The sequence below is a fragment of the Giraffa tippelskirchi genome, chromosome 8, assembly GCF_054371585.1.
Source record: "Giraffa tippelskirchi isolate mGirTip1 chromosome 8, T2T-mGirTip1v1.2.pri, whole genome shotgun sequence".
NCBI classification, from domain to species: Eukaryota; Metazoa; Chordata; class Mammalia; order Artiodactyla; family Giraffidae; genus Giraffa; species Giraffa tippelskirchi.
In genome coordinates this window covers 105,603,853-105,631,414 of record NC_137282.1, presented here as the reverse complement: position 1 = coordinate 105,631,414, position 27,562 = coordinate 105,603,853, and the positions used below count along the sequence as shown (strand labels likewise).

The following is a 27,562-nucleotide window of genomic DNA, read 5'->3' as shown; positions in this document are numbered from 1 at the left end:
TGATTGCTGTGGCCAAAACTTACAAAACTATGTTGAATAATGGTGGTGTGAGTGGGCATCCTTGTTCCTGACTTTAGGAGAAATACTTTCAATTTTTCACCATTGAGGATAATGTTTGCTGTGGGTTTGTCATATATAGCTTTTATTATGTTGAGGTATGTTCCTTCTATTCCTGCTTTTTGGAGGGTTTTTATCATAAATGGATGAAGAATTAATATTGTTAAAATGACCATCCCACCTAAGACAATCAATAAAATACCTACCAAAAACAAACCAATGGCATTTTTAACAGACCTAGGACAAATAATTCTAATTTTTTATGGAAACATGGAAGGCCTTTAATAGCCAAAACAATCTGGAGAAAGAAGAACAAAGCAAGAGGTATCATGAGCCCTGGTTTCAAACTATACTACAAAGCTGCAATAAAGCACGCGCGCGCACACACACACACACACACACAAAAGACACATAGATCAATAGAATAGAAAGATGAGAGAGACCAGAAATGAACACACTTATATGGTCAATTAATCTACAACAAAGGAGACAAGAAAATACAATGGAAAAAAGATAGCCTCTTTAATAAATGATGCTGGGAAAACTGGATAGCTATGCAAAAGAATCAAAATAGACTACTTTTTCCCACCACATACAAAAGTAAACTCAAAATGCACTAAATACTTAAATGCAAGACTTGAAACCATAAAACTTCTAAAAGAAAACATAGGCAGTATGCTTTTTGACATAGGTCTTAGCAATTTTTTTTGAACGTATCTCCTTAGGCAAAGGAATCAAAAGCAAAAATAAACCAATGGGACTACTCACACTAAAAAGCTTTTGCACAGCAAAGAAAACCATCAACAAAACAAAAAGGTTGCCTACTATGACATCTGCAAGCAATATATTGAATAAGGGGTTACGTATACAAAAATATATAAAGAATTCATAAAACTCAACATGAAAATAACCCAATCAATCAAATTAAAAACTGGGCAGAAGACTTGAGTCAACATTTCCCAAATAAGACATACAGATGGTTAAATGGCATACGGAAATACGCTCAACATCGCTAATAATCGAGGGAATACAGACCAAACTACAATGAGATATTACCTCACACCTGTCAGAGTGAGTATTATCAAAAAAACAACAGATAATGTGTTGGCGAGTATGTGGAGAAATGGGAACCCTCACACATGTTTGCTGGGAATGTAAACTGATACAGCTGCTTTGGAAAACAATATGGAGATTCCTCAAAAAATTAAAAACAAAACTATCATATGGTCCAGCAAATCCACTCTTGACTTGTTCCAAAGAAAAAACAAACACACTAATTTGAAAAACAAAGCACGCCCCTGTATGTTTCTCACAGCATTATTTACAATAGCTAAGAGACGAAAGTAACCTAAGCTTCCATTGGCAGATGAATGGGTAAAGAAATGCGGTATATATAAACAATGGAATACTATTTAACAGTAAAACAAAGAATGAAATCTTGCCAATGATGACAACTTGGACAAACCTAGAGAGTATAGAGAGTATTACACTAAGTAAAACAAATCAGAAAAAGAGAAATACTCTATGAGTTCGCTTAAATGTGGAATCTAAAAACTAAATGCACAGACATAACAGAACAGAAACAGAGTTGTAGGTACAGAGGAAAACACAGGTGGTTGCTGAGGTGGGAGGCAAGGAGCAAGGAGAAGTAAGCGAGGAAGATTACAAGGTGCAGACTTCTAGTTAGAGAATAAATGAGTCATGGGTATAAAATGTACAGTGTGGGGAACATAGTTGATAATAATGTTGTATGTTTATATGGTGACAGATGGCAACTAAACCTATTGTGGTGATCATTTTCAAATGTATTGAAATGTACAGAAATACTGAATCACTATGCTGTACACCAGGAACTAACTATTACTATAGGTCAATTATACTTCAAAAACAAGCAAACAACTCATCAAAATAAAGATTAGATATGTGGTTACCAGAGGTAAGAGGGTGGGGAGAGAGGGAATAGGATGAAAGTAGCCAAAAGGCACAAACTTTCAGTTATAAAATAATAAATGTTCACTAAACTTATCTTGGTAATCATTTCCTGATGTATATAATGCAAATCACCATGCTGTACACCTTAAATGTATATAGTGCAGTATGTCAATTAAATCTTAATGAAACTGGAAGGAAAAAAATAAAACATCTCTCAAAAAGAAAAAAAAAAACTTCTAGAGGATAAACATAGTAAAAAGTTTCACAAAAACGTAAGCCCATAAGATGCATTTAATTGAAGGACAGGACAATGTAATAATATAAAAACAAATTTCATTTATGCAACACAAAAAAATCACTAAATATTATATAATTTAATCTTTATAGTAACTCATGATTTGGATGCCATTAAGACCATGTCTGTTTGACCAAGACTATAGACCTACTAAGTGGTAAAAACAGGATTTGAATTCAGGCTACTATTAATAATTTCCCACTGATAAAGTTTATCTGAAATGCATGATCCTCAAACGAATACGTTCTCCTTTTAAGATGAGCGACTTCACTTTCACTTTTCCCTTTCATGCACTGGAGAAGGAAATGGCAACCCACTCCAGTGTTCTTGCCTGGAGAATCCTAGGGACGGCGGAGCCTGGTGGGCTGCCATCTATGGGGTCGCACAGAGTCGGACACGACTGAAGCGACTTAGCAGCAGCAGCAGCAACAGAAAAACAAGAAATAAAGGGAGCAGTCAAAGGACAGATGAAGACCGATATTTCAATCCTCTTTCTATCAGTGACCAGATATGAGACCCTGGGCAAGTAAAAGAAACTTTCTGGGTCTTGGTTTTCACATCAGTTAAATGGAGATGATACAGTTTAGCTTCAGAATTAGGGACTAAGGGAAAAAAAACGTCTATGGAGAAGCACCTGGCAACTAAGGAGCACAAAGTTGGCATAAGGGCGGTAAACATAGTTATGGTTGCATCAGTATTGAGCATCATGCTAAGTAGTGAGGGAGCAAGGCATGCTGGGGCAGGGGTCCCCCAGGACAGAGCTGGAAAGAGAGGACAGAACTGACAGAAAGATGGCCCGGAGAACTTAAAGGAGTTGAGGGATAACTAAGTTGGAAAAGGGCAAAAGGGCAGATTCAACGGGCAGTAAAAAGGTTACAAGGTCACAATGTAATTGGCTCCATAGGCACCTTGGAAGATGGCACTTCCCCTCATAAAAGAAATAATAAGAAGTGTACCCCAACTTTGACTCCAAAAACACTGCAGAGTATTGAAATCTAAGGAGTAAGTTGAAAAATGGAGAAGCCTCTTCTCGGGCATTTACCTGTGTAAAATGAGTCAGAAATTAGATAGTTTGAATGCTTTCTTCTCATACTAGTCTTCTACTAGGTGTCAGCAAGCACTCATTGCTGCCTAGCACAAGCCACACTCTATGCAGAGTATTTCTGATGCGCTGTCTCACTGAATCCTAATTTCCATCATTCCCATTTTAACAGAGGCAAAGTCACATAGCTGTGAGACGGCAGAATATACTGGAGAATACACTTACGTCCTGAAAAAAGCATATGATCCTAAATACAGTAGTTATTGCTTTCAAATGCAGACTTTGGGGGAAAATCTTTAGAGAAAACAGGAAATTGCCAAGTCAAGCATGCCTTGTTTCCACTCACTATAGATGTCCACCACCTTTTAAGTCATTAACTCTTGGTTTGCAGATATTTTTCCCTACCCCACCATTGGGACCCCTCCTGAGCTGCCAGGTTAGTTTAACCATAGTACATGAGACAACTCAAAGCAAGGCTGGATTTTGAATAAGAGATGACTGAAACCAAATACAAAATACAACATCAGCAACCACAAAGCTTAGGTTCAAATAATTATTTCAGTAAAGTGCATGAAGACAAGGATTAATTAAACCTGGGCTCACCAATTTTAATTATAAATATTCAATTAGACTACTAAATCAAGTTATATCCATTAAAGTACTAAAAGTATTTTGTTCCAATTCTGGCCCTACATATATTGCATGCCAGTGTTCCTCAAAGCACAATTTAAAAGTGATTCTTAGGGAAATATGAATACACACTACATTAAAAATTTTATTGACATTTCACTGATGCTATATAATGACTATCCTTTTATTTCAGATGGCTCAAAATTAATTAAATATGGTTTCAGTGCCATATTTCCATTTGTGTTAACGATCAAGTTGGCCAAATATTACTATTTCAGTTGCCCTGAGCTAATGAGAAAATAACAGAGGCCCAAGTACACAAGTGAAGTGAGGGCCAAATAATATCATGGAGTAACATGGAACCATCACTAAAGGTTTTTTAATCAGAAAAGTCATAGAACTGAGCTTTACACTACATATGACAAGTGTGTCAACTCAAAACACAAATGAAGGAAGCAGGTGCCATAATACTCAATAGCATATTGGTATTACTAAGAATGATATAGTTTTGACAAATCATTATATCTTTATATCCTATACATTATATATCATGTAAATCATTAACATACAGTACTGATATTGTTACTTTAAATGGTGCTCTGCAGTTTAGTCACATTTGTTTTAATAATATGTTTTAGTTGTAGTGGTAAAAACCATTAAATATAAGTTTATACCTGACTTCTCTCTTTGTTCACAATTATCACTGAAATAAATATACTGAAGTCTAAATTGCGGGTGTGAAAATGTTTTACTTTTAAAAGAAGTTCATGCATCACTCAATTTAGAGGAACCCTTCTAAATGCATGGTCACAAATTACACTGGTCTGGGAAGCACTGAAGCAGTCAGCATTCTCCACAAGCTGCCACTCTGCCGTCTGTACTCCGTATAGAACAAGTGAGAGGGCAAGTGTGAGTGCCTTCCCACAGGAAGCTTAAAATTTAGCTGGAGAAAAAAGATCTCTTTGAGAAAAAAAAATAAACTAAGCCTTCTTCTCTTTTTTGGACCATGCCGCATAGCATGTAGGATCTTAGTTCCCTGACACGAAAGCACAGAGTCCTAACCGTTGAACCACCAGGGAATTTCCAAAATAAGCCTTCTTAAGGAGGTTCCTGAGACTCAGATGAAAGCTTCAGAAAGCACACACATGCACACAAGTTTACATATAACATCAGGGAGTTGATACATTTCACAACGCTGTTCACAGCCCCTAAGATGAGAACACCTAAATAATCAGAGGATAAGAGTAATTTATAAAAGGCAAATTATTCCATTTAATAAGTGGGAAAGAGATGATGACATGCAACCAGAAAAGAAAATAAGTGTGGACCAAAAAAGTTGAAAATAATTTGCTAGATCAGTAAAACAATTAGGAAAAACTGTTAGTAGGTTTGGCGGGGGAAATTTTGCTCAAACACAAGTATATACAATTCCAAATCACATGATCTCACTTTCAAGGAGTCAAAATATATAAATGTCATCATCACTGAAATATTTTATCAGAAGTTTTACTATATTAGAGGGGTATATAAGTACTATATAGGCAGAAAGAGTTACCAGAAATGTAAGTACTTTGCTTACTCTAATTAAAGAACTATGGAAAGAATCTATGGATGGTTAAATGTAGTAATTGTTGTTTAGTTGCTAAGTTGTGTCTGACTCTTTGCAACCCCCATGGACTGCAGCCCTTCAGGCTCCTCTGTTCAAGAGATTATCCATTATACTGTAGTGTGGTGCCATTTCCTTCTCCTAAATGTAGTAATAAATGATAATAAATTTGAGATATGCAAAGGATTGGTCATATTAAGCTCTGAAAGGCAAAAAAAAATCTCTGGCTTCCCAATTTAAATGATTCCTGTTTAGATGACAATTAAAGAATGAAACTATCAGATTAGAAATGATTATGAAAAGATACATTTTCTGGTTGCAAAAGAACCACAAAGTAACATTTTGAAAACCCCAACACAATGCTTTGTGGAAATTTATTTTAACTAAGTGCAGACTTTGAATAAATAAAAGGATTTAATTACTAAATTTCATGGTTTGTCATAGAGAAAACATCAAATTTCACCCCATCAAAGATTAACAGAAAAATCGTAATAAAAACTGTGCAAATTATTTACATAGCTTAAGTAGATATCGAAGATTGCAGACATGCTCTGAGGAACAGAACTAATTGTCAACCCATGACCTGCACATAGCTAATTATCAACCCCAAAACAGAAAAAGCCTTCATTGCCTATTCAGTTTGTACTGCCACTTTCAGATCAAGGTTTCATCATTTCTGGTCATAAATAAAAACCAGCCATGCAGAGAAGTTAATTCAAAGCGCAAGCACAATTTCAACACAAGCTTATTTCATCTTTTTTCCTCCACATTTTCATTTTTATTTTTATGAGAAAACAAACTATTATTTCTTGAAATACACAGCCTGCAGGGTGGCCTAGAGTTCTTGGTCACATCCACTTTTGAAATCATACTATTCAACTACCAGAAGATAATAAAGTCTTCTATGAAAATGCATCTTATGAAATTACTGAGTGAGCAAACTAGAGGTTAAAACAGGCATTCATTTCTAGACTTGCACTCCTCTCTTGAGCTCAAGAATTCCCAGTGAAAAGGCCAATCTCTTATAAAACTGGTTTCATCATCTTTCCCAGTGAAGGTGACAGAGCTTCTCCTAATGAAGACTTCTTACTTACTCATCTCCAGAAACCTCTCAGATAATTCATATTGAAGTGTGACACCAGACCATCTATAAAAAATGCTCATTGATTAAGATTTTATGTACAGCAATTCAGAAGTGATAGTTAATTAATGCACAGCTGTCAGTATGTTCTATTTCTCACCAGATAGGTTATTATTTGAAGATAGCATCCATACCATCACCACCACTGAAAAAAGAATGCTGAATACTAATCTCACTTTATAGTGCTTCCATACTTTTCTGAAGATACCATGGATTCATGAGCTCCTTCCAAGATGTCCTTTAAATACCGGTAATACCATCTAACAGGGTCACAGGTGTCAGTATTCCCATACTGGTTGGAATTTCAGTGGGAAGTCACTCGAGTCCTGCATTTGAGAAACTGGATGCTGTCCCTTTTTAACAGAATCTTCATATATGCATGCCTTCTCAGCAGCAACACTGTCTTCAGTCTGAATATTTTTGGTGATAGAGGCCAAGGAAAATATGAGTATATAAAACACAAATAATTTTCAAACTTCCTAGATTGCTTCAGAATGACAGCCAGAAGTTAATAAATGACATCCAGCATAATGTCATGCCCAATCCTATTTTATCTATAAGTGATAACTATCACTTCACGGGGAATGGGTTAGAGAAACTGGTATCAGAGTTAGTGGGGTTCCTTTCATGAGCCTCATCATTTCCCCATCTTCACTAGCTAGCTAAAGAAAGAAAAAAATAATAATATTTATTCAAAAACAATGCTGAAATTAATCTCTCACTTCAAGAATTAGGGTCCCGATAAACACCAAGAAAGCTGAACCCAGAAGTGATGAAATCAATAGTTTGGGGAGAAATACTGTAACGGGAATTGAGGTTAGGAGTGAACCTTGAAAAGCCTTGGTAAATTTTTGAAACCCCATAAAAATAAAACAAGGAAAAACATACTCTGTGAGAAAATACATTTTATACACTTAAAGTAAGCCATGAATGGATGGCTTGAACTGCCTTCTAAGTTCCTCAAGCAGCAGATACTTTTTAGAATCTCACACCACTGTGACATTAAATGAGACACTTAGAAAATGATGTCCCCTTGTCACAGATAAAGTAAGTCCTAAGAAACAATGTTTCCCCCAAGTCTGGACCTCCATGAAAATCTTCATCTCTAGAGGGTAGCTGTTAATTTGGAAATGCAGAGACACAAAATAATTCAAGATGGATAAAGAAACCTTTGGGCTGACTTTTCTTTATCCTACACAGCTGTGTGGAGTGGGCCCCCTGTTCAACATAAAATATATCACCTCAGTCCAGCCCCAGCAGTTTTACAAATCTCAGCTTCTCCTTCCTTCAGATCCACAAGTACAGTTACAAAGCAAGCCCACTCATCCCCTTTTCCTCCCAATTCCCTGCATCATATCAGAGAATCAGTGCTGAACAGATAGTGGATCCATGTAGAAAGGCGATTTTCTTTCCTGCCTCCCACATTCCTGAAAACACGCTACAGAGCCAAATATATAATCAGGGCATTTTTTTTACCCAAATTTCTTAATGATCCTTCATCAGTACATGTTAAATTTGTCCACATTCTTTAATTTTGTTCTTTTCACTCACAAATACATACACCATTGGCCAAAGAACAATGAGTGTCTGATGGAAATTAAGTACTAGTCCTTTTGGGAAAGAAATCATTTCCTTCTGGTGTCAACTGCATTAAATCTATGAGCGCTATACATCTTATCACTGATATCAGCATGTTCCTTGCTCTATTTTCTAGTCAACTTTCTGAAACAATGGTAAAAAGCAATGAAGCACTCAAAATAGTGTCTTGCTACCATGATGGTGATGCTGCTGAAACTACAAGCTAGTTGGTAGAAGATGGTAATGACTGGCACTGTCTATGGTACTAGGAAAGAGAGCTGTGAATGAGGAAGAGAGCACTTAGAGGGGGCATAGTTTCAGTCTTCTCCTCCAGTTCATATAAAAAATGCCCTGAGGAAAAGATGTCATGGGGCCCAGCAGACTAGTTCTTCTTAAATTCTGAGGGGGAATTTCTCCTGTCTTCATTCTCCTTGGACCAACCTTTCCTTTCTGATACACTCTAAAGAGCAGTGATGGGCGTTCCTAGGAGAGGATTTCTGTCTCACTTAGGATTAGGTGTCATAGCCTCAGCTGCACCCAAATATGTGGTTTAAGCAAAAGAGCTTATTGTTTCCTCACGTGAAAAAGGTTCAGAAGCAGGAAATCCACAGTTGATGTGACTACCAAATCATCTGATTAAACTACTTCTACCTTTCAGTCCTATCATCCTTCTGGTAATCTACCCTCATGTTCTACCTCAGGGACCAATGTGGCTGCCTGGTCTCTGGCCAACACAGATGCATTACATACAGAAACACAAAAATAGAAGAAAAGAAAAAGGATCCTCACCAGCTGTCTATTCCCCAAGAAACTTCTGCTTAGATCTCATTGGCCAAAACACAATACCATAACGACATCCAGCTGTGAGGGAAAGCAGGTCTTAGGCATAGTCTTTTAATTGAGCACATTAATTGTGCCCTGACAAAAATCAGTTATATCCATAAAGCAGAAGGGGACCATGGATGTTGGGGATACAGCTGAATGTCTCTGCAGGTGCCCCAGTGGTGTTAGTTCTGGGCATGAGCCCAGCTCCCAGGGGAAATCCCTGAGGCACATGAAGGTCCAGCCTTGTTCACCAAGTAGGTGCTAACCCTCCAGCAGGGAAGAGCAACATTGCTCAGAGTGTCCTTCTGCATCCCTCAAGCACCCTGACGTGGGAGGGAGAAAGCTGCCATGACGTCTCATCCTGGGCAGCCCTATTTCCCCAGTTCATCTCAACAACACGCCGGGCTGTGCTCTGTAGGTGCATCTGTCAGGCTAAGGCGTCAGGCTGCATTCTCAGAAAAACAACATTATAAACAGTGGGGTAGGTTTCCAGGCTTATCCACAAAGGCCTATTTCACAGGTAACATAGTAGAAACCATATTCATTGGCCATCATCTAAAGTGGAATTGATTGGATTTTGATAGATTAGTCTTTGCTCTAATGAGGTGTGCAGAAGAGTCTGGATAGAAGGAAAAAGGAAACGGTAGCAAGCAGTAATTCGTATTTCTTCCTGGCTTTGTTCTCTAGCAAATGCTCCTCTCAACTGCTCTCTCCCTAACAGGTATCTTGTCTTATCTCTGTTTTCCCACAGTCCTTTCTCTCCCTGTCAGCAGGACGATGGAGTCCATTCAGAAGAATTCTTGAGAAAACAAGAAGACATTTTATAGACCACTACAAGCTTAAGCTGACAAGTAGAATCTCCCTTTCAGATGTAAGCAGTGAGGATGAGAAATGGAGGGGGTGTTACGGAGTAAACTGTGTCCTTCAAAAGACACTGAAGTCCATACACCCAGCCCCTGTGAATGCGATTTGGGAATAGAATCTTTGCCGATGATCAAGTTAAAATGAGGTCATTGTGGGGTCCTATTCTGTGTGACTGTGTCTGCACAAAAGGGAGAGATTTGGATGCAGGAGGAGGCATGCATACAGGGGAATGTGAGGATGCAGGCAGATATGGGAGCCACACGTGTGCAAGCCAAGTTAGGCGACTGGGTCAGCAAACCACAGAAGCTAGGACAGAGGCCTGGGACAGATCCTTCCTCACAGCTCTCATGAGAAGCCAACCCTGTCAACACCTTGATCTTGGACTCCTAGCTCCCAAACCTAGAAGTTCCTGCTGTTTAAACCACCCAGAGCTTGTGGCATTTTGTTACAGCAGCCTTGGCAGACTAATTTCGTGGGGTGACCGGAGCCTCTTCACCCACCTTGCCAGGCTGGGCACGATGCTCTTTTTCTCTCAAGCGTCCACCTCCTTTGTGGGCTTTGAGTGGCCTCTGGAGGCTCTTAGTTTCTCAGCCACCATCATTACATACTCGGGGCTCCAGCCACGTGGGTTCCAGGAATACTCACGAATGGCCGGGGTGAGGGTGAGTGTTTCCCTCTAACAGGGCCTCCCCCACTAACAAGGATCATCCATCACTATGTAAGATAAGGAGAAAACAGGCCTTGTCAAATGGGGTACCTACGTTTCAGAGTCTGTACACAGGACCGAACTGCATGCATATGCAGCTGCCCCAGGCTCATGTAGGAATAACTGAGTGAAAGCGGAGTAAGGGGAAAGGATCACGCAGAAAGAGGCATTGTAACCACGCACTTCTGAGCATTCAACTGTCTAGGTGTTCTCTGCTTGTCAATATCTCTCACACACATTTCCCTGTGTCCACAACACCTTCCCGTTTTTCTCCTCTCCTGGCCTTTTTAGCCACAGGATCTGTCTGAAAGATGCTGAGAATGGCAAGGGCTGAAAAAGCTGTTAAAGCTAAATCTTTCAAAGATACAAGTGGCCTGGGGGAAACCTCCATTCCATGCACAGCTACTCTCCATCTTTTATTGTTTTTAATAAAAAATCTAGGAAAGGAATAATGGAATGACCATCTATACCTGAATATCAGCTACTCACCCTGATAAATCACACACCGTTGAAACCTCCAGCACCCAATCTGACCTTAGCTCCCTTCTCTCCTCCCAGAGGTAATCACCAACATGAATTTGGTGTTTCTTACTCTCCTGCAAGCCTTTTTAAAAAATCTTTATTTATTTGGCTGGGTGGAGTCTTAGTTGTGGCACATGGGGTCTTTAGTTGTAGCATATGGGATCTTAGTTCCCTGACCAGGGATGAAACCTACGTCCCCTGCATTGGGAGCACAGTTTCAACCACTGTACCACCAGGAAAGTCCCCTTCATGCAAGCCACTATACCTTGACTTTAAAAAAAAAACAAAAAAAACCCTCCTAAAGTCAGAGTGCTCCTTGGTCACAGTCCCATTGATTACTTTTTTTTTTTTTTAACTGTCTCTTTTCCTTTCTTTCCCTCATCTAGCAAAAGAATAATTATCAGATAAATGTATTCAAACTATGGGAACTGTAACTGCAAAAAGCTTAATCTGATTCCAATCAACTAATATCCATTTTATGTACTGCATTACCTGCTCCCTCCCCTCCGTGAAACTGTGACGTAGGAAATTCAAGCCAGACAGAGAGGAAATACGCTTTGAATGGTTATCTATGTCTGGCACTCCTCAATGCTGATTGGTAAATGAAAGCCTCCATCACCTACACTTAAAATTCTCTGACAATAAACCAAAACAAATAAATTAGAATTTAGGATAAGGTTAAATTTAAATGACACTTCTTTATACAGAGGACTGGAAAAAACATAAAAACGTTAATCAGTAATGAATCCATCACTGTTGCCTGTTTTCATAAAAGACGTAAATGCAAACAATAAGATAAAATTGCACTAGACTCAAATACATCAAGGGGAGGGCCCAACATCTACATTCATATTTGAAGCACAGCATATGCTTATTGGAAGTTGGAATAACTTAATGGAAGAATACAGTAACTTCTCAGTCAACTTAATTAGTGGGTTAGTCCATGAGAGGACAAATGTACGCCTATGGCTGATTCATGTTGATGTTTGACAGAAACTAACAAAATTCTGTAAAGCAATTACCTTTCAATTAAAAAATAAATAAATTTACAAAAAACAGTAAGGGAGATACATGCTTTTAAAACACACATAGACCATATTTATAAAACAACTGTTATATGATTCTAGACATAGGGGAAGGAAATGGCAACCCACTCCAGTGTTCTTGCTTGGAGAATCCCAGGGACGGGGGAGCCTGGTGGGCTGCCGTCTATGGGGTTGCACAGAGTCGGACACGACTGAAGCGACTTAGCAGCAACAGCAGCAGACATAGGGGACACAGCAGGGGACGAAACTCCCTGGCCCCAGGGAACCTCTACTCCAGCATGTGCAAAGTTACACTAATGACACATTCTGAGGAACTCTGGAAAACCCTCCCTGATCGATAAATCACTCTGCAAATCACAACTTGGCTAAGAATGGCCGCAGTGCTGGTTTCTGGGGAAATCTTACAAAGCCCCAAGTGTTAAAGCCAAACAAAGGAAAATCTGTTCTGTTCCCTAAATGAATATAGCATCTCTCTGCTGACCAGTGGAGCCTATTAAAATGTGTTGTTCTGAGTGATTTCCCACACATAAAAAGTAACAGCTTTTCTAAACCTAAACTAATATTGCCAATAGCTGTAGAAAAAAAAGTTATCATTTGGAACTTTATAAAATGAGTTACTGAAAGTAAGGAAATGGGTCAGGAACCTAAACAGTGATATGTGACCTTTAGAAACAGCCTAGAACTCTGCTCTCCTGGTTGTTTCTGTTGGAAGACACAGCAAATTTTACGGGCAAGTGGGTCACTCAGCTCATATATGACTGGTGGGCTTCAGAAAGTACTTTCCAGCTGGAAAGAAAATGGACCCCAAGAATCGATAAGCATCAAAGAATGAGGATTTAGAAGAAAACCTGAAAAGTAATACACTAAAATGCTGGTGGGGACTGTCTCTACAAGGTGGGATTATGGACGAAAACGTTTCTTTATACTTCTCCATTTTTCTACAGTGGAAGTAATTGTGAAAAATGATCAACGCTTTATGATCTAAGAATTTTCACAGCAAAATAAAATGCTACCCCATTTCTTAAAAGCTATAAGACTACAACACCAAAAATAACTGAAGGAGGAATTATCTAATGCATTAAAAGACACAAGTAAAAAGTAAATGCTCTGCTTTTTAAACTATCTTTTCTTCAAGTGGTAAGATATAGGGAAATTTTGAATGCATTTTTCCTGTTTCCGAGTTCTATAATGACCCCCAGTGTGACTGATAGAAGTATTGTTTAAATGATTATTTTCTACAAAGACCAATTAGCCGTAACCTACTATGATGCATTATTACTCAAAAAATAGGCCACAATAATAGACCACATATCAGTTCATTCTCTAAAAACAAGCCTTGGAAATGCCTCTAGGATTGAATTATTTTCTTCTTTGAAAGGATTCTTGTAAGTTCAGAGAGACAGAATGTACAAACTCTTTTGAAGTGAGCTATTTCCACGGGACACAGTTCCCTGGTTCCCCAGCACTGCTACTCTGCTAGCAAATCAGCACTACATCTGATGAGTCAATAAGAGGACACGGCCAGGAGGAGAAAATGAAGAGTGAGGTGGTTTGGTTTTCAAACTCTGCCTATGACTAACACTACAGGACTAAAATATTTCCTGATGACAGGAACAGAACTGAATCCAGGGCCAGCTACCTCTTTTACAACAGGGTTTTAAAGCTCATCTTAAGATGAGCTTTTCCATCCTCTGCCCCAAACACCATTTCCCAATAATCCAAGGGTAGGTTTTAGAGCCAGAGAACAGTTTGTTACCTCGATGAATTCCTCTACCCGAAGGCCAAGTTTCATCAGTGACCCTTCCTTTCCCCCCCTGCCCTAAACAACTTGAAATATATGACTGTGTCCTTACATTAAGGTCAGTGCTCTGGGTTACAAACACGGGCTGAATGATTTCTATACGGGCAACAACAAAAGCAAGAGCTTGAGTATCCTCAAAAGAGTTATTTACACTCTACAGAGAAGATGAATGAGTGAGGGTCGCCCCTACATGCGAGGTGTTGGAAGCTTTGGGGTGCTCAGGGGGATGCAGATGTAGGACCACAACCAAAAGAAGCCAAGAATGAGAGGATAACTTGAAATATGTGAGTCACAACTTCAGGAAGTACCTACAACTCTCAAAGCACTTATTCCCCTCAGTTGGTGTTGCTCAGTCACTCAGTCGTGTTTGACTCTTTGCAATCCCATGGACTTCAGCATGCCAGGCTTCCCTGTCCTTCGATATCTCCCAGAGTTTGCTAAAATTCATGTTCATTGAGTCAGTGATGCCATCTGACTATCTCATCCTCTGTTGCCCCCTTCTCTTCCTACGCTCAATCTTTCCCAGCATCAAGGTCTTTTCCAATGAGTCAGCTCTTCACATCAGGTGGCCAAATATTGTAGCATCAGCATCAGTCCTTCCAATGAATATTCAGGGTCGATTTCCTTTTAGGGTTGACTGGTTTGATTATTTTGCTGTCCAAGGGACTCTCAAGAGTCTTCTCTAGCACCACAATTCGAAAGCATCAATTCTTCAGCACTCAGCCTTCTTTATGGTCCAACTCTCATATCCATACATGACTACTGGGAAAGCGACAGCTTTGATTAGACAGACCTTTGTCAGCAACGTGATGTCTCTGCTTTTTAATATTTTGTCTAGGTTTGTCATAGCTTTTTTCCCAAGAAGCAAGCGTTTTGTTTTTTTTTTAATTTCATGGCTGCAGCCACCATCCATAGTGATTTTGGAGGCCAAGAAAATAAAATCTGCCACTCCCATCAGTAGCCAGCTTCATTTCTTTTCGAGGAAGTTCTCCTGGTGGCTGGCTAGAGAGACTTTTTCAGCCCTCATTTGGGAGGCTTCTGCTCCCAACACTTGCCTCAGTTGTCACTGGCTGACCCCTAAAGATGGAGAGTGTGATTCCCAATATTAATGGACCTAAGAGAACAATTCTATCTGCAAGGCTCACAATGGATAGGAAAGCCTTCAACTACCTGGCATTTCTTTTAATCAGTTATACTGCTTGGGGCTCATTTTACAAAGCCATCTGGCTTTGCAGACATCAATGCAAGGATCATGAAAAACCCCACTTTTTACTATCGTCCCACAAAGAGGAGAAATTTACTTCAAAGTGTGTTATGCTCCCAGGGTTCTGGTGTAGAAATTTCTTGCTCCGATTCTTCATTGTTCAGACATCCAAGGAGCCTAGCCATCCAGGACATAAAAGGATTCGTCTGAAAGCACCATGTAAAAGAAAGTGTTTGTTCAGTCCCAGTGTCCCTACAAATGTGATCTCATGCTACATGATGGGATGTCTAAGAAGATGAAAATGAAGGGGACTCAACAGAGCTGTTGGGAATCTGGTCACATAAACGGGAGGTTGGGGGTCATAAGCCGTCCTAAATTGGAGAACGCCGAGGTGCCCTCCTTCCTGTCAATATTCTACTCATTGTCACAAAGTGTTCCATGCCTCAGCGTGCCGTTAAGGAGAAATGCTTTGACTCTTTTTCTCTTGCTACTGAATAAAACTGCAATTATATTTAAAATATTTTTACTTTGTATTGCTTTGACAGGTTTGCTTTTGAAGTTTTCTATTCATGCACTTCAATAATCCTATCCCTTGCTAAGAGACAGTGAGCTGGCTTTTAACAAATTCAATACTAGGAGAAGGGACCAATGGTATTTTTTTCTTTTTTTGCAAAGAGCTCTTTCATTCATCAGAATCTGAATGTTAGAAGATATTACAAAACTCAAGAAGACTGACAGATCGACATTTAGGTGTATAAAAATACTATAGGGCTTAATAACTGGTCCCCACATTTAACGTACCATTTTAAAAAGCCATCCTCTGACATTAACTAACCTGGAAATTAAATGCAGCTGGAGGCTTATATGACCAGCTCACAATACGTTTCTCAAAAGAGTGGTTAGTCCTCTTTAAGGCACCCAGTATAAGGATCATTGAGACAGTGGCTTCATGCAAACAAATGGAGCAGTCTCAACACATTTCTTAATGGGCAGGAGACCTGGCAGCAGAAAGGACAAGTGCTTAGGTCACCATTACAGTTGATTCATAACTTCTGCAAGGAGCCCAGGGACAGGGTTGGACCCTCACTCCAAATGAACCTTATCTTCCCTGGTGATAATACACTTGAACTTTTGATGCACGCTCAGTCAGGTCAGTCATGTCCAATTCTTTGCGACTCTATGGACTGTCCATGGGATTTTCTAGGCAAGAATACTGGAGAGGGTTGCCATTTCCTCCTCCGGGGATCTTCCCAACCCACGGATGGAACCAGCATCTCTAATGTCTCCTGCATAGGCAGGTGAGTTCTTTACCACTACTGTCACCAGGTCTCTATGTGAAGCAATATAGAAGCCTCATCCTTGCCTTGGATCTGCTACATCAGTATTTTGTACTCTCTCCGATGTGTATGAGGCTTAACATTTCTAACAGTGGATTAAGGCAAAATAAAGATGGGAAGCTGGTGATATTTTACAGATGACCATTATATCTACTACTGTGGGCAAGAATCCCTCAGAAGAAATTGAATAGCCATCATAGTCAACAAAAGAGTCCAAAATGCAGTACTTGGATGCAATCTCAAAAATGACAGAATGATCTCTGTTCGTTTCCAAGGCAAAACCATTCAATATCACAGTAATCCAAGTCTATGCCCCAACCAGTAATGCTGAAGAAGCTGAGGTTGAATGGTTCTATGAAGACCTATAAGACCTTCTGGAACTAACATCCAAAAAAGATGTCCTCTTCATTATAGGGGACTGGAATGCAAAAGTAGGAAGTCAAGAGCTACCTGAGTAACAGGCAAATTTGGCCTTGGAGTACAAAATGAAGCAGGTCAAAGGTTAACAGAGTTTTGCCAAGAGAACACACTGGTCATAGCAAACACCCTCTTTGAACAACACAAGAGAAGACTCTACACATGGACATCACCAGATGGTCAATACTGAAAGCAGACTGATTATATTATCTATAGCCAAAGATGGAGAAGCTCTATAAAGTCAGCAAAAACATGACCGGGAGCTGACTGTGGCTCAGATCATGAACTCTCCTTACTGACAAATTCAGGCTTAAATTGAAGAAAGTAGGGAAAACAACTAAATCATTCAGGTATGACCTAAATCAAATCCCTTATGATTATACAGTGGAAGTGACAAATAGATTTAAGGGATTAGACAGAGTACCTGAAGAACTATGGATGGAGGTTTGTGACATTGTACAGGAGGCAGTGATCAAGACCATCCCCAAGAAAAAGAAATGCAAAAAAGCAAAACGGTTGTCTGAGGAGGCCTTACAAATAGCTGAGAAAAGAAGAGAAGCTAAAGGCAAAGGAGAAAAGTAAAGATACACCCAATTGAATGCAGAGTTCCAAAGAATAGCAAGGAGAGAAAAGAAACCCTTCCTCAGGGATCAGTGCAAAGAAATAGAGGAAAACAATAGAATGGGAAAGACTAGAGATCTCTTCAAGAAAATTAGAGGTACCAAGGGAACATGTCATGCAAAGATGAGCACAATAAAGGACAGAAATGGTATGGACCTAACAGAAGCAGAAGATATTAAATAGAGGTGGCAAAAATACACAGAAAAACTATACAAAAAAAGATCTTCATGGTCCTGATAATACCAATGGTATGATCACTCACCCAGAACCAGACATTTTGGAATGTGAAGTCAAGCGGGCCTTAGGAAGCATCACTATGAACAAAGCTAGTGGAGGTGATGGAATCCCAGTTGAGCTATTTCAAATCCTGAAAGATGATGCTGTGAAAGTGCTGCACTCAATATGCCAGCAAATCTGGAAAACTCAGCAGTGGCCACAGGACTGGAAAAGGTCAGTTTTCATTCCAATCCCAAAGAAAGGCAATGCCAAAGAATGCTCAAACTACCGCAAAATTGCACTCATCTCACACGCTAGCAAAGTAATTCTCAAAATTCTCCAAGCTAGGCTTCATCAGTACGTGAACTGTGAACTTCAGGATGTTCAAGCTGGATTTAGAAAAGGCAGAGGAACCAGAGATCAAATTGCCAACATCCAGTGGATCATCAAAAAGCAAGAGAGTTTCAGAAAAAACATCTACTTTATTGACTATGCCAAAGACTTCAACTGTGTGGATCACAACAAACTGTGGAAAATTCTTACAGAGATGGAAACACCAGACCACCTGATCTGCCTCCTGAGAAATCTATATGCAGGTCGAGAAGCAACAGTTAGAACAGGACATGGAACAATAGACTGGTTCCAAATTGGGAAAGGAGTATGTCAAGGCTGTATATTATCACCCTGCTTATTTAACTTATATGCAGAGTACATCATGCAAAATGCCGGGCTGGATGAAACACAAGCTGGAATCAAGATTGCCCTGAGAAATATCAATAACTTCAGATACGTAGATGACACCACCCTTCTGGCAGAAAGTGAAGAAGAACTAAAGAGCCTCTTGATGAAAGTGAAAGAGAGAATGAAAAGTTGGCTTAAAACTCAACATTCAGAAAACCAAGATCGTGGCATCTGGTTGCATCACTTCATGGCAAATAGATGGGGAAACAATGGAAACAGGGACAGACTTTATTTTGGGGGGCTCCAAAATCACTGCAGATGGTGACTGCAGCCATGAAATTAAAAGACGCTTGCTTCTGGGAAGAAAAGCTATGACCAACACAGACAGCACATTAAAAAACAGACATCACTTTTCCATCTAGTCAAAGCTATGGTTTTTCCAGTAGTCACATATGGATTGAGAGTTGGACTATAAAGGAAGCTGAGCACTGAAGAATTGATGCTTTTGAACTGTGGTGTTGGAGAAGACTCTTGAGAGTCCCTTGGACAGCAAGGAGATCCAACCTGTCAATCCTAAAGGAAATCAGTCCTGAATATCCATTGAAAGGACTGATGCTGAAGCTGAAACTCCAATACTTTGGCCACCTGATGTGAAGAACCAACTCATTAGAAAAGACCCTGATGCTGGGAAAGATTGAAGGCAGGAGGAGAAGGGGACAACAGAGGATGAGATGGTTGGATGGCATCACCGACATGATGGACATGAGTTTGAGTAGGCTCTGGGAGTTGGTGATGGATAGGGAAGCCTGGCCTGCTCAAGTCCATGGGATCTCAAAGTGTCAGACACGACATAGTGACTGAACCGAACCGAAGACAATAGCAAACACATGAAGGTGGTATTTAATGAAGGTAATTTAAACAAGAACAAGAGAATAGTACTGAATTAGAACAGTGTTGCTGCTGCTAAGTCACTTCAGTCGCGTCCGACTCTGTGTGACCCCATAGACAGAAGCCCACCAGGCTCCCCCGTCCCTGGGATTCTCCAGGCAAGAATACTGGAGTGGGTTGCCCTTGCCTTCTCCAATGCATGAAAGTGAAAAGTGAAAGTGAAGTCGCTCAGTCGTGTCCGACTCCTAACGACCCCATGGACTGCAGCCTACCAGGCTCCTCTGTCCATGGGATTTTCCAGGCAAGAGTACTGGAGTGGGGTGCCATTGCCTTCTCCGAGAACAGTGTTACTGTTCTAATTTACCGTGATCATTTGTAGGCAACGCTTACAAGTCTTAAATTGATAACTAATGTGAGCAAAATACTTACCTTGATTCAGTTTTAATTTTTAGTTGTAAGTTGTAAGACTTTTTTCATCTTTTAAAAATACAATGCCACATAAATTGTTGTTGTTGTTTTTACTTCAGTTTGATCTAGATTAAGAACACCTTTGAATTAAGGAGGGTTCTGGCCCTAAGGAACATTGTTTTGAACATAATACCTGAAATATTTTTGGAGGTACATCATTGTTTTTTGGTCAACACCATAATATCACCTGCTTAGTATCTTCATGTAAGGCAAAGAAGCTGAATATAACCTGAATTGATTAATTTAAATCAATATATGTGACTATTTGTACCTAAGGTTGCAGTTTTCGGGGTATTTCTTTCCTTACTCTTTAAGTTCTGTGAGAACTATTTTAATTATTCTAGTGCTTTTATCTTTCTAGTCTATCATTTCATATCCCCTAAATCACTGTTTTTTGGGGGGGTTTTTTGGCTATGATGGCATACTCGCAGCAGCTAGAGTTCTCCTAGCTTCAAACACCAACAACTCTGTTTCTTGCCCATGGACTCTACTACAGCCATTCCAATACCCAGTCACAAATGATTATGTTTATTTGTTCTACAAAGAAAGATAAGTTCTCCATCCTAATTTAAGAATTCTATCTTTCAGAGTCTAAGCTTAGGTAGCCCTGGAGCAAATTAAAGTCTTAAATACTTGGTATATTATAAAAGAAACATTCCTTTATTATTAATCTTATGATATCCTTATTAATTGCTTATTTCCTGTGATTTTAAGATCCTATGATAGTCTATATACACTTAAAAATAAGTTTATAATTAACAATAAAGAATTTACACACATGCATAATTATATTTAAAATTTACTCTTTTCTAAAAACTTGAAGTATAGCTTATTTATCAATTTTGTTTACCTTCTCAAAGAACCAGCTTTTAGTTTTATTAATCTTTACTATTGTTTCTTTCATTTCTTTTTCATTTATTTCTGCTTGGAGCTTTATGATTTGTTTCCTCCTACTCATTTTGGGGTGTTTTTTTGTTCTTCTTTTTCCATTTGTTTTAGGTGTAAATTAGGTTATCTATTCAATGTTTTTCTTGTTTCTTGAGGTAGGATTGTATTGCTCTAAACTTCTCTATTAGAACTGCTTCTGCTATATTCCATAGGTTTTGAGTTGTCGTGTTTTCATGGTCATTTATTTCTAGAAAATTTTTTATTTCCCTTTTGATTTCTTCAGTAACCTATTGTTTACTTAAAAACCTGTTGTTTAATCTCCATGTGTTTGTGTTTCTTACAGTTTTTTTTTTTCTTATAATTGATATCCAGTCTCATAGCATTGTGGTCAGAGAAGATTCTTGATATGATTTCAATTTTCTTAAATTTACTGAGGTTTGATTTGTGATTCAAGATGTGGTCTATCATGGAGAATGTTTCATGTGCAATTGAAAAGGTGTGTTCTTCTGCATTTGGATGGAATGTACTGAAGATATCAATGAGATCCATCACATCTAATGTATCATTTAAGACTTGTTTCCTTTAATTTTCTGTTTTGATGATTTGTCCATTAGTGTGAGTGGGGTGTTAAAGTCTTCTACTATTATTTGTTACTGTCAATTTCTCCTTTTATGTCTGTTAGTGTTTGTCTTATGTATTGAGGTGCTCCTATGTTTGGTGCATAGATATTTACAATTGTTATGTCTTCCACTTGGATTGGTCCCTTGATGATTATGTAGTGTCCTTCCTTACCTCTTGTAATCTTCTTTATTTTAAGGTCTATTTTGTCTGATATGAGGATTGCTACTCCAGCTTTCTTTTGCTTCCCATTTGCATGGAATATGTTTCCATCCTCTAACTTTCAGTCTATATGTGTCTTTAGGTCTGAAGTGGGTTTCTTTTAGGCAGTATATATATGGATCTTGTTTTTGTATCCATTCAGCCAGTCTGTGTCTTTTGATTGGAGCATTTACTCCATTTACATTTAATTATAGATATATATGTTCCTATTGCCATTTTCTTCATTGTTTGGGGTTGATTTTGTAGATCTTTTCTCTTCTCTTGTATTTCTTGACTATATAAGTCCCTTTAGTATTTGTTGTAAAGCTAGTTTGGTAGGACTGAATTCTCTTAACTTTTGCTTTTCTGAAAAGCTTTTTATTTCTCCATCAATTTTGGACTTCTGTGTTTCTAGTTTGTTCCTTCATTTGTGTAGTATTTCTCTGCCTTTTCATTATTTTATTAACTTATTGTGTTTGAGGTCTCCTTTTCCCAGGCTTCAAGGTTGAATTCTTTCTTCCTTTTGGTTTCTGCCCTCCTAAGGTTGGTCCAGCGGTTTGTGTAAGCGTCATATAGGGTGAGATTTGTACTGAGTTTTTGTTTGTTTGTTTGTTTGCTTTTCCTCTGATGGGCAAGGCTGAGTGAGGTGGTAATCCTGTCTGCTGATGATTGGGTTTGTATTTTTGTTTTGCTTGTTGTTTAGATGAGGCCTCCTGCACAGGGTGCTGCTGGTGGTTGGGTGATGCCAGGTCTTGTATTCAAGTGGTTTCCTTTGTGTGAGTTCTCACTATCTGATACTCCCTAGCTTTAGTTCTCTGGTAGTCTAGGGTCTTGGAGTCAGTGCTCCCACTCCAAAGGCTCAAGGCTTGATCTCTGATCTCTCAGTCATCTTCCTGGATGGACACACCATGTCACTGCTGGACTGTTAACTTGTAAGACACGATATGGAACACACAAGCCACATCAACACCCTGGAAGTCGTTCTCTACATCAGAGAGACAGCGGATGTCTCCTGGTATAAACCAGATGCCTTCTGGAATGGTCTGAGCAGCGTGGCTGATGTCAAACAGAATCACAAGGACTCCCTTCTGGTTCAGAGCACAGCCAAGGCTCCTCCCATAATGAAGACCATTTCCTTCGGAGATTTGTGGGAATCCATATGTGGCAGTCAAAGATAACTGGACAGTGGCAGAAGATGATGACTCTGGGACTGCTCAAGGTGGGGCAACCCAGGTCCCTCCCCTGTAGTAAAGTTTATTTATGATACTGTGTTAGTTTCAGGTGTATAGTACAGTGATTCAGTATCACACATATATGTGTATATGTGTATTGTATATATGTAAATTCTTTTTCAGATTCTTTTCCATTGTAGGTTACTATAAGATATCAAATATAGTTCCCTGTGTTATACAGTAAATCTTTGTTAATTTATATATTGTAGTGTATATCTGTTAATCTCATACTCCTACTTTATCCCTCCCCTTTTCCCCTTTGGTAATCATAAGTTTGTTTTCTATGTCCGTGAGTCTATTTCTGTTTTTTAAATAAGCTCATTTGTATTATTATTTAGATTCCACATAAAAGTGATATTATATTTGATAACACAAATATCTCTTTATATTTATGGTTATCATCTTTGTCTGTTTTGATGACAATTAAAATTTAAGTGCTATATAGAAGGCTGAAAGTGAAAGTCACTCAGTCCTGTCCAACTCTTGGTGACCAGGCCAGAATATTGGAGTGGGTAGCCTTTCCCTTCTCCAGGGGATCTTCTCAACCCAGGGATTGAACCTCCTCCTCCATTGCAGGCTGATTCTTTACCAGCTGAGCCACAAGGGAAGCCCAAGGATATTGGAGTGGGTAGCCTATCCCTTCTCCAGAAGATCTTCCTGACACAGGAATTGAACCGGGGTCTCCTGCATTGCAGGTAGTAAAGAAGGATGAGCACTGAAGAATGGATGCTTTGAAATCGTGGTGCTGGAGAAGACTCTTGAGAGTCCCTTGGAAGGCAAGGAGATCAAAACATTCAATCCTAAAGGAAATCAACCCTGGATATTCATTGGAACGACTGATGCTGAAGCTGAAGCTCCAATACTTTGGCCACCTGATGCAAAGAACTGACTCATTGGAAAAGACCCTGATGCTGGGAAAGATTGAGCACAGGAGGAGAAGGGGACAACAGATGATAAGATGGTTGGATGGCATCACTGACTCAATGGATATGAGTCTGAGCAAACTCTGGGAGATAGTGAAAGACAGGGAAGTGTGGCTTGCTGCAGTCCATGGGGTCACAGAAAGTCAGACATGACTTAGCAATTAAACAACAACAAAACTTAAGTGCAGGAAACACAATTTGAGCTGGTTAAAATACAGCTTATTAGGAAATATGAGAAATGTGATATGCCTTTAATATAGTACAGCTTATATCATTTGTCATCCTTTGATAAAACATGATTGCTCTTGGCTCTCAGTAGACTCAGCTTGTTCAATGGCTTATAATTACCATTTGCTTTGTCACCTAAATTTCCACTGTTGGCCAGCAGAAGTTACTTCAGTTTGGTTAATCTCCTTATAGCTCCACACACTACTGAAAGCATTCCTGCTCTTTGGTTAAAAAAAAAAAAAAACTGTTCGGAAACCAACAAAGTGTTCACTTATCCCAACTGTAGCATCCAGGTATGTTTCAGAGTCATGGTATAGTGGAAAGTAGTCTTAGCAATAAAACTAGGGTCCATGGGGTGCCTACTAGCTGATTTCATATGAGTAATGGGTGGAAGCCAGGCAGTGATTATTAATTACCTAATTTAGAACAGAGCAGGAAAATTATATTTGATTTTGACCTAATAAAATTATAAATTCATATAGGAAGTTCAAAGTGAACTCTTAACTTTACTAAGTCCTTTTTTTGGTTTTCATGTAAACAATTTAAATTAGTTCCTTCTCTAAATTATCATCTTTAATATTTACACACATGGAAAAAATTGCCATACCTATCTATTTATTTGAATTATATTATCAGTGAAAGTACTAAAAATATCATTTTTAGAAACACAATTATAATTTGTCAAGTATTTATATCACTCAAGAATAACCACAATGTATTACTTCACCACTTCCTTTTTTGGCTATAGAAGAAACTATGGTTTTTTACTAATTAACCAAGTAAGAATGGGCAGGGACCAACATGAGGACTTTTCTTCACTTTCATACGCAAAATACAGATCTCATGTGCTTCTGCATATGTGTTCAATTTGTAAGAAACTGTAACCATTATTTTAAATCACAGGCAGCTTTAGAATTTCAGATGCTTTCAGAGAAATGCAGAAATATTTATTACTTTAATACTATAACTAAAGTTTCCAAAAAAACTATCAAGAATTTCAGTGAACACAATTAATATCACATTAGTAAAATCTTAATGTAAGAATTGTCAAAAACATAAAATATTAAAAACAACTTTACCTCAAACTTCAAATGTGATAACTTCTTAAGTCAACATTGTTTAAATTTTAGAAAAACCAAAGCAAAAAGATTGAAAACCCATAGTTTATCATAAGCTTCAGCTACAGGTTTTTGTCATATTATCATATTTACACACCCCTCAACCAATCCAGGTATGGATATAACTTCTAGTTCATTATATAAATAGAAATACAAATTATTTACAAGGTCACTTTAGCTTTATTATAATCTAATTTTTAGACAGGTTAAAATATATCATGCCTGCATCCCCATTTTTGCACCTTACGATAATTGTACAATTATCACAGGAACAAAGTCACATTTAAAGAAATAAAATTCACAGAAAATCCTTTACGTTATTAGCAAATATTTTCCAATTAGTAACATCAAGTAAAGATATTCCCAAACTGAAAAGTAATTTTTCAGTTTTATTTATCATATATTATTATATATATATTTAAAACATTTAAGATAAAATTCCCCACCTTTAAGTTTTAAAATTTAATATAGCTAGATCAATATGAAACAAAAAATAAATGGCTAAAAACAACCATGAAAAGTATGAAAACAGACCAGTGAGGGAAAACTTACCAGACATCACAACTCACTAGAAAGCCACTGTATTCAAAACAAAATGGTATTGGCACAGAAACAGACAGATAGGGATCAGAATGAAGAGGCCAGAAACTGATACAAGTGTATATGGCATCTTTATATGTGATAAGGGTAACATTTCCATCCCATGAAAAATAAACTTTCTTATAGTAACTATATTGGGGAGAAAAAAAAAGATAGAATCCTACTTCATATCATGTACAAAATGTAAAACTGGAGTAAGATTTGAATGTTTTAAAAATAGGGAAGAATATTTATAGAATATTTGTATAACCATGGGACGGACGATGCCATCCTGAGTAAAACAGATAACTCAGAAGCAATAAAGAAAATGATAGATACATTGGATTAAATAATAACTAATAATTTTCTTTTAGTAAAAGACATCATACACATAGACAAGAATCATAAAGCTATATTTGCACATATATAACATTGGATTAACATTTCTAAAACAATACATAGCTCCCAGAAATTGTGACAAAAACACTACCATGTAGAAAAATGGATAGCGGAAATGAATAGGAAATGAAGAAAAGAGAAATTCATATAGATAATAAACATATGAAAATATATTCTACATCAGTGACAGTCAGTGAAGAAATGTAAGTTAATGCTCAGAGGTTTAAGACTGGCAAGAATTAAAAGAAACAGTGGCATCCAATGCTGGTGAAAATGTAGAAAATGGGCATTCTTATGTGCAAATGTGATTTGCTATTTCTCTGGGGAAAGAATCTAGAAATATCTATTAAAATTAAAAATACACATACCGTTTGACCAAGCAATTCCACTTCTGGGAATCTATCCTATAGGGAAAAAAAAAGGACCAGTACGTAAGGACACAGGTACAATGATGTTTATTGCAGCGTCGTTTGTTGTGGAGTACAGGAAGGGGGGGGAGTGGAAATAACATTAATGTCCATTAGTGAGGAAATGGTTAAATGAAATGTGGAATATCCATAATATAGAATACTATGTATTATTCAAAAGAATGGGATAAATCTGTAGAGTGTGACTTGGTAAGGTGAGAAAAGCAAATTGAAAAGTTATAATTCCATTATGACAGTAGCAACAAACACAGCAAAACAATGGACATGCAGGCACTCCCATGTACATGGAATAAGGAATGGAAGAACACAGACCAGACTAACAAGGGCCACCCAGGGTTAGGAGTGAAAACAAGGACTGAGAGGAATGGGGATTATTTCCTTCCTCCTACTGTATCTCTCTGCTGTTTCACTAGTTACTATGAGCCATATGTTTGCTCTAGAACTTTCAAAAATATATTTAAGAAAAAAATATTATTAACTTTTTAGTGGTAGTAGAGCAGAAGTATTTCCAGACATTCACCTGCAGTAAAATAGCAGCAATTCAACAAATATTCCCTTCTCTGCTTATGCCAGTCACTGCAGTGTTCATTCTGATTGCCTGCCCAATATCCATTCCGTCTCTCTCCCATAAGGGTATCAGCCGTGTGATTTGCATGGAGTTGACTCCACTCTATATGAAGGGACTCCTGAGTGGTCTTAGCCAGTTTGGCCCACCAAAAATACAATTTGGAGCCACTAATACAATTTTAAATTTTCTAGTAGTCACATTAAAAACAAATTTAAAAGAAACAAGTGAAAGCAATTTTAATAACGGTTTTGTATTCTAACCCAATATACCCGAAAATATTACCCTTTCACCATGTAATTAGTGCACAAATTATTAAATATTTCACCTTTTTTTCCCATCTCAATTTGGACTAGTTACATTTCAAGAGCTCAACTGCCACATGTGGCAAGTGGTTACCATACTGAACAGTCTAAGCTAATGAGGGTAATGCTATAAATATTGTCATATCCAAGGATGGATACATAATTTAAGAGGGCCCAATCAAAGAGAAACCCATAATGGCA

At 38.3% G+C, this 27,562-nt stretch overlaps 1 protein-coding gene across 4 annotated transcripts in view; it reads right to left on the bottom strand.

Moving 5' to 3' along the window:
* MAST4 (microtubule associated serine/threonine kinase family member 4) overlaps positions 1–27,562 on the bottom strand; it is a 603,242-nt gene that overhangs the window by 254,272 nt on the left and 321,408 nt on the right. Inside the window, exon 6 of one of the 4 annotated variants that reach the window (XM_081518402.1) lies at positions 26,432–26,467. The exons of the other annotated variants lie outside the window; for them this stretch is intronic. Within the exon in view, the coding sequence (XP_081374528.1) occupies positions 26,432–26,467 (36 nt within the window). The remainder of the gene's footprint in view (positions 1–26,431; positions 26,468–27,562) is intronic. 4 annotated transcript variants of the gene reach the window in all.